This window comes from Dromaius novaehollandiae, chromosome 2 (genome assembly GCF_036370855.1).
Source record: "Dromaius novaehollandiae isolate bDroNov1 chromosome 2, bDroNov1.hap1, whole genome shotgun sequence".
NCBI classification, from domain to species: Eukaryota; Metazoa; Chordata; class Aves; order Casuariiformes; family Dromaiidae; genus Dromaius; species Dromaius novaehollandiae.
The window spans coordinates 50,341,911-50,350,297 of NC_088099.1; the positions used below are offsets into that span (position 1 = coordinate 50,341,911).

Genomic DNA, 8,387 nt, shown 5'->3' on the forward strand with positions numbered 1-8,387 from the left:
AGCCCTCCGTTCCACTCAGCTGTGCCCTCAGAGCGCGAGTGTGTGCGGCTACAGTGGCGGTGTGTTGCCTCCTTAGCTCTGCTATAACGAAACCTCCCCTGCCACTGATCTTGGGCCTGGCAAAATGAAGGGAATGTTATGAGACTGTAGTGCCTGTCTGCCACATGCATTGACAGCCAAAACCCACAAGGTGGTGCAAGAAGACAAATTTCAGGGCAGCTTAGCAAGGCTGATTTTCAAATAATGGCACGCAGTAGTTCTTTCAGACATGTGTTTCACTACCATTTATGTGCAGGAATATATAGGACTCCTCTTGTTTAATCACTGCTGTGGTGTAAAAAATCCTTCAGCAGTTGCACTTGCATTCTCTAGAGGTTAGTACAGTACCGAATAACTGCAGATCCTGCTGGTCAGATCCTGTTTAGCCATGGAGAGAAGACATGACTTAAAATGTCATAACATCAGGCTAATATTCCCTTTATTAAGGCGTGTCTTAAAGATGCTAAAATACTGTTGATTTTCAGGAGATCACTGGACTAGAGTTTGTAGTATTATCAAAACTCCTGTCAGCTGATCGCTAAATACCATTAGACTGATTTCTAAGATTGTCGAGACGTGGGGCTTGGAGCAAAAAATTCTGGGGTGTCTAAATTTACATTCACAGTAGCGTTGGCTTGACAGAGTTCATTAACTTAAGGAGTGAAGTGAGACTGCAAATTCCAGTCAAGATGTAACCTAGGCCCTTTTGCCTATATGGACAAAAAAGATGCAGTTCATTCATTGACCTGGGGCTTCTCTACATCTAGAAATCCAACCAAATTGTCCCACTGTAGCTATTTGATACATTTCCTGGTACAGAGAACCAACTTAAGATGAAGTTGTATGTTATGGCAGAGCCCATCCAACAGCTTGGCTCTGCTGAAAAGAGGAGATCCCACTCTTTTCCCTCATCCCTACACATAGCTGCTTAGTTTTTCCCCTCTCTTGCATTGGCATTGGTGCTTGTGTGACTCTGAGTGTCTTCTGCTTGCTAACCTGGCAAGATGAAGGGGAAGATTTCCTTCTGTCAGCAGTGGTGAGCTGTTAGGTCAGTGAACTCTGTTAGCATCAGTGTTGCATTGTTCATGACCCTTCAAATGCCATTGGAGAGATGAATCCATACCTATGCAACATTACTGTAGAATTCACTTTATGTATATGGGGCAAAAAAAAGCTACATTTCCTCATGGTTAGAAATACTTGGAAAGCTTTTTTTAAAGCTGCAGAGAGCCCTTGGGGTTCTCCCAGATGGACATGAATTTGGAGTGTTTTTCATTCCTTGTTTATGGAATAACAGAGTAAACTGTCTTATTCAGTGAGTGATGTTCCCTGGACTGCCATAATTTTTTAGTAGGGATTTTTCACAGGTAAACATGCAGTGACTAACCTGATCTGTAACTAACTTTTTAAGTGTTTCTGGCCCTGCAGTGCCAGAAACACTTAAAACCTCAGTATCCATGAGCTCTCTTACTGTGGCATAGAGCAATTGGCATGTCTCCCTTGTGCTAGTAATTCTTTGGAGATGGATGCTGAGTTACATCCATGTTCCTCTGCATGGCTGGCTTATGGGGAAAGGATAATGTTCCAGAATGAATGCTATTTGATATCCCTCAAGAAAACCCAAACCTTAATAACCAACAGTAGTGTGTTTAAAAAAAAATGTGATAAGATAGTAATAAGCATATTTATGTAATGCTTGTCATTTGTTCTAAATGTGTAGGTTATTCCCCATTTACATTTTCTCATCCACTGCCTGTATATAGCTTATTCTGAAAAGAAAGAACTAGAGTTGGTGGAAAGTTTAGCCTTGTTTCAAACTATAGAAATTATTGTTACACCGAGTTAACAGTAAAATGGCTCTTTGTCATGTTTGGTTGCTGCTGAGTTATTAATTACACATTGGCTGATTGATAGCCAAGAGCTTGATTCGTATTTTTTTGTTTTGATGATTGTTCCCACCACCGTTCATCTCCTTCAAAAGTCAGATCACCCGTCCTTTGCAAATTTAGCAAAACATAAGAAGGGAAGGAGCACTTGACCTTACAGAAGTGCCTGTTGGTGACAGTACCAATTCCCAGCAACTTTACTACAAATTCTGCTGGAGCAAATATGTTCCCTCACCTCCTTGCTGTTGGCCCTGTCATGACCCAGCATTACTAGAATGACTAGGTTCTATGTGCTCAGAATTGACACAAAAAAGCAAATCTGTCTGTCTTGTATTATTGGTCAAAGTGCCTCCCCCGCTTCCTTGTTTCATGGAAGCAACTGGGAGTTAGGATAGCCTGTAGATTGGGGAGGGGGGGGACAAACTGGAGCTGTTGATCACAAACCTGTTGATTTAATAGTTTACCAGTGTAAATGTGGTGTTGGGGGATGTATTAATCCCATGAGACTGGCTGGTGAAGTATACAAAGTGAAGAATTGCATTTGATGTTTTTGTACTTGCCATCACATTTGGGAGGACCTGGGAAATGGCAGTTTCCTGTGCAGCCTCAAAATGGATAAAATTTCATGCTCAAGGTTAAAAATCTTGCAGTAGGTTTTAGTACCCTAGTAGAGAAGTTAATTTGACTCCTTTGCTTTCAGCCTTAACGCAGCACCTACTCCAGCTTGTGGCAGCATTAGCAATTTGAAAGGCACCCCAGTGGCTACTCCCTGTACTCCTCGGCGTCTGAGTTTGGCCGAATCCTTCACCAACCTCCGGGAATCCACAACGACAATGAGCACGTCTCTGGGGCTGGTGTGGCTGTTAAAGGAAAGGGGCATCTCAGCAGCAGTGTACAATCCACAGAGCTGGGACAGAGCCAGCAAAGGCACCCTCCTGAATGCATATTCCCCTAAAATGGCAATCATTCCTTCCACTCCACCAAACTCACCTATGCAGACACCGTCGTCTTCTCCTCCATCTTTTGAATTCAAGTGCACCAGCCCACCTTATGACAACTTTTTGGCTTCGAAGCCTGCAAGCTCGATCTTGAAGGAGGTGAGGAATAAAAAGAACATCAGGAACAGTGAGAGTCAGACTGACGTGTCTGTTTCCAACCTTAATCTCGTGGACAAAGTCAAGAGGTTTGGCATTGCCAAAGTCGTGAGTTCAGGCCAAATGCCAGCTCCTCCTTTAACTGATGACCAGGGACCTCTCGCACAAGGACCAGTGAGGGTCCTTGTTCCTGGCGGCCTGGCACCAGACGGTCTCCCACTGGGCTGCCCTGCTGTGACAAGTGCCATCGGGGGGATCCAGTTGAACACAGGCATCCGAAGGAACCGGAGCTTCCCCACCATGGTGGGTTCCAGCATGCAGATGAAAGGCCCAACATCTCTCACTTCGGGAATCCTCATGGGAACCAAGCTCCCGAAGCAAACTAGCTTACGATGAAGGACTATTTTTACAGCTAGTCTTTTTAAATAAAAATACCAAGATTCTTTCTCCGATCTTCTTTCCCCTTTCCTCCTGCCCCTGGCCCTTCATTGCCTCTGGAGTTTGACAAATCAACTTTGTGCCTAATGGGAGAAATGTGTAAAATTTGTACAAAATGTGTAAATGTATACCAGATCTATTGTAACTAATTGGATTATTTTACTGTTCAATTAAGTGCAAAAGGCTCTACATTGTGATTGCTGTATTAAGGTTAACTTGCTAACCTTTTGAAAAGGTTTTTTTTAAGATGCACTGAAAAGCAAAAGAAAAACAACAAAAAAACTTGACTAGAAAAAGTGAATTCTGTAGCTAGCCTAACTTGACAGTTGAAGGCGCATGGGAAGGTTATTGAATGTGTTACGTGGGACCTCAGATTATATCACATGAAGCATGGGAGCATTTACGCTCTGTTACATACTAAAGAAAGCACTCAGTTTAGCATTTGGTCTTTTTAACTTTGCCTTTGTAGATGAGTTGAGCTGAGTTACTGGAGTGCCTGGCTGTTATGCCTGAATGGAAGACATTTCTTTTTCTGTTCTGTATTCCCGTCCTCCCCTTAGTATGATAAACTTGAACCAATATCATGTTGAAGTCAGCAGGGCTGCTGGGTACCTGGAACATTGACATATTTCCACCACTGCTGTTTCATTTGCACGAGTATATTCTGTGTGACTTTTTTTGTTTCGTTTTGTTTTTCAATGCTGCACTGGATTGTGGAGGGGAAGATGCTTTGCCGTGTGTTGCTGCCACTGAAACCCACTTTGCCAGTGCCCCCAAAGAAAACAGTTTTCACAACTGATGAGGTACATGTGGCAGCTGACTTCCTAGAAGTCAATGTTGCGGAACCCAGGGACAGGTAAGAGTGTCATGAAAGAACATGTAGCAAAAACAGTATTAGGAAGAGGTGTCCTTGAAACCTCAGCAGAGAGCCACAGAAACATTTAGTAACAGAATGGTACAAGCTGGGAAAGCAGCTGATGATCATATTGATCTACACTTTTTATGCATGTCAAGGACCATTTGTTAAGTGGCCTTGTAAACAAGGTGAGAATACTTCCTACCCTTTTCCTGGTTTTTTTTCTTTAAAGAAACTTTTTCCATCCAAAGTTTGACCTTAGCAGAGGTAGAAGTATGTGAAAATTTATTCCAGTATTAAAACAAAAACAAAAATAAACAAAAAAACCCAAAAACAACAAAAAAGAACACTCCCCAAACCAAACATAATCCCTGCCTCTTTCAGGAAGAAAACAAAAGACCTCACACAACGTTTGGTTACAGCCAGGAGATCTTAAGTTACATTGGAATCTTATTCTTGGTTTCTCCCAAATTTCTGCTATGTGCTTGAAAAAAATTGAAGTATTTTGGAACTGAAGCAGACGAGATGGAGCTTGTTTCTAGAGCACAGCTGAGACCTTAATTTTTTCTGGGGAGAGGGGAGCAAGCCAGGGTTGACATCTGCTTTCTTTTCCTTGCAGTTCTTGGGACGTTTAAAGCAAGCTCCCTGTTTGTTGTTACCATAATTACACTACATGTAGTTGCCGTGAATTGCCATTTGTACCAGACTGTTACTAAATCATTAGCACTGATAATTGCTTGTATAAATGAAACTGTCTTTTAGTCTTTGTGATGAGAGAGGGTTGGGGTTTTTTGAATGAAGTAGTTATTATGGTAGTGCTATGGACCCTAAGGATATTTTTGAGAAAGGAAAAAAAACCACATCAGTCAATTACTGCATGTGTTTGAAGACTTCTATTTATTCTATGAACTTAAAATGTTTTAGTAAAATGTCATCAGCTCTCTTGCTGTTGTATGTGTGCACTTATTGCAAGTAAATTTAAGTATCTTTTTATTTGAATGTATCTTAAAACAGTAGATAGAATAACCGTTGATTCTGAAAAATCATGGACTTAATGGACCATTTTATATACCCAGAGGAAGAAAGCAATACCACATGAGAACTTAAAATGTAGAAGTTAATCATGCAATTGGGAAGTATTATTTAGCCTTTAAATAAGCAGTAGGAGTTGTCCACTCACCAGAGAAAGCAATTGTAACACATCAGAAAGATGAAATTTAAATTTTCTTCACTAATATCAATAAAATAAAAGAAAAGTTGCCCTGTTGCGTATTTTTCAGCTTTTCCCTGTTTGGGGTTTTTTTTGTTGTTTTCTAAGGTGATGAATCTCCCAGCTAGGTCCCTTGCTTTCATCCCTCAATCAAAGCAAAACCAGAGGGCATCACCATGTTTGGTTTTTAAATTCTTAGAAGTAGTTAAAGAGTTTTGCGACTTTTAAGATTGTCAGAACTGGTGAAACTTACTCAGGTCAAAACAAAAAAAGATGGAAGTAGGTGCACTACTTTTTTTTTTTTCCTATCTGATTTCCAAGAGAACAGCTGGATGTGACATGGTCCCTGTATTTTGATTGAGAGAGGGGTGTGAACTCTCCTGTTTAATATGATGTAAAAACTGTGGTGACAAAATGTGAAAGTACAAAGATGAGTAAGGAGGAAACATCCTGTGCTTTCCAACAGAGACAGAAGTGAGGTCTGCTCTTAGGTGGTATCTTCCTTAGGGAGGGAACAGCCTCCTGATTAAATGTCCAGGTAATGTGAAACTTCAAAAAGCTGCACCCACCACGAGAGCCAAGCAATGGTAAAGGAGCTCGCTAGAGACTGGGGTAGTCAGGCAATAAACAATAGGAAGATTCCTTTAGGGAAAATGCAGCCTCATACGTTGAGGAGAGGGATGTGTGTATGCGAGGTGGAGAGGGAAAGAATAATATTTATACCACATACTTGCTGCAGAGAGAAAAACCAGACACAAAGATGCCAAAATACATTTTAGAGAACTGTCTTTAATATGACATTGTTCCATAAGACAGCTGTGGAAGAAGGTTGATGCCAAGTTAGGCTGTGCACATACAGATGTCATGTTGATGATAGAGGAGAAGATCCTTCTTGTCTGTCAGACTTTGAGCTTGATGAGAGCCTGGTGATCAGAAAGTTAACGGTTAACTGGGAGGGACTCTGTGAGGAGGAGCCCAGTGCCTCCAGCAGTGGCACTTGAGGACCAGCTGAATTGAATAAACACAACTCCAGCAAAGGGGGAGAGCTGAGTGGCCCTGAGGCTCTCTGATGAGTAGCAAATGACAAGGAAATCTGGAACTGTCACAGATGTGCAGAACAGAGAGTAAAGAAGCACCAAAGGGTACTTGTAGTGAGGCTTCTTAATGAAAGTTGATGCTTAAGGATGTAATTTGTTTAAAAAGAAAAGTTTTACTCAGATAACTGCATTTTGTTAGTGATAAGTACTGTGTCAGGATGCTTTGTGGCCCCTCTGAACCTGATCTGTTCTGCCCTCTTCTAAGTATGTATTTATGGTCAGAGGCATGAGCTGAAAAGGACTCCAGTTTATATTGGGGAGACTTCTGCAAACACAGAGTCCACTTGCATGCATCTTGTTGCAAGACTGTAGTGTTAAAAGACATGACCACTTTGAAGGAGATATATTTTTCTCCTATTGTAGTTAAAATAAGATTTGAATCATAAGTTGGACTAAATAACTAGTCCTTTTTTACAGGCTTATTATGTGTTTTATGTGGATATTGCAGTGAAAAAAGTCAGGAGCTTGTGGCACTGTTTGGTACCTTCCTGCCCCTCTAATATGAGGACCCAGCCACATGAGTCCAATTTCCGAATCCTTCCAGCTGTCCTGTTGGTCGGAAGCTTCAATCTCTGAGCTCATTGTGCGATGGGGGCGTAAGTGACAGTGATGTATCACTCAGGAAAGGCAAAAGAAATGAGTGTGTGGAAGCAAACAGGAAGGTAAAATGATGTGACAGCATCTAAAGAGTAGTAGTATGAGTAATGAAAATTAAGCTGAGCATAATGCAGTGCTCTGCACAGTTCTATACTTCTTGCAGAAACACTACCCACCTCCCGAGGTCTCACCTGGTTCTGGTGGGAACTGCTGGTTGCATGGGTGCTTTCCAGTGGTCCTTCAGGCCTCAAGTAAATTAACTGCAAGCTCTCACCAGCTGCAAAACAAATGCTTATTGATTCTGCATAAACTGTTGCCTTACCCTGGGTAGCACACTGTCCTCAATTGTACAAGATGTGTGTGTGTGGTAGGATTTATCCTGGCCTGGAGGTCCTTGCAGTATCTGCTGGCTGCACCACGCCACTCAGAGCAGGGCGCCCCAATGCTTTCATTGCCAGCACAGATCGCTTGGGAGCCTCTCACCCAAGAGCAGAGCTGCTCTGCCACAGCAGCTGCTGCAGTGCGGCGAAGGGCTGCTGCTTTCACTCCGATACAGGAAGGCGTGTAGCCAAGCAAAATAAGCCATAGGTCCCCAGCCTGGGTAGCCAGGCATCAGCCCTCATCTTTGACTATGTAAGAGCTTTTTGGTTCTGTTTCCCTGATGATAAACTGCTCTGACACAGGAGGCTGAAAAATCCTCTGTGGCACTGACAGCATTGCAATTCTCACAATTCCCTCCTTGCAGCAGCAGCCCTGCCTGTATGCAACCCTTGCCCGGTTGCTTGGCCACCTGAATCCCATCACTCAGATCACATAAGGGATCTGGCTGTCATTTACCCAGCCCTTGAAGCAGCTGTAACTTTCTGCTGAGCTGCATGGGGTACTGCTCTGCTGTGGCTGACAAGGTCCTGGCTGAGTCTAGTGTAACATATGAACTATAGAAAGCAGACTTATTCAACACGCTCTTTTCAAACTGCATCTTTTCTCCTTCCAAAATTAACAGATTTTTTTTAACCCTAAACCATCCTTGCTAGTGTGCATGGCTGTTCCTCCAGTGACCTAAATCTTTGGGTTTGGAAAGAATGGTGTTTGCTGTTTGTGCTGTACTGGCATTTCCTGATGTTTTTGAAAGTTTTGGAAGTATCCTGAAGTTTTTGAGGTTTTGAAAGT

General features: G+C 42.3%; 1 protein-coding gene across 1 annotated transcript in view; it reads left to right on the forward strand.

Annotated features, from left to right (window-relative positions):
- Window positions 1-5,572, forward strand: part of TRAK1 (trafficking kinesin protein 1) — a 112,664-nt gene extending 107,092 nt beyond the window's left edge. Inside the window, exon 17 of the mRNA XM_064506440.1 lies at window positions 2,626-5,572. Within this exon, the coding sequence (XP_064362510.1) occupies window positions 2,626-3,415 (790 nt within the window). The 3' untranslated portion in view covers window positions 3,416-5,572. The remainder of the gene's footprint in view (window positions 1-2,625) is intronic.
- Window positions 5,573-8,387: the final 2,815 nt, after the last annotated feature.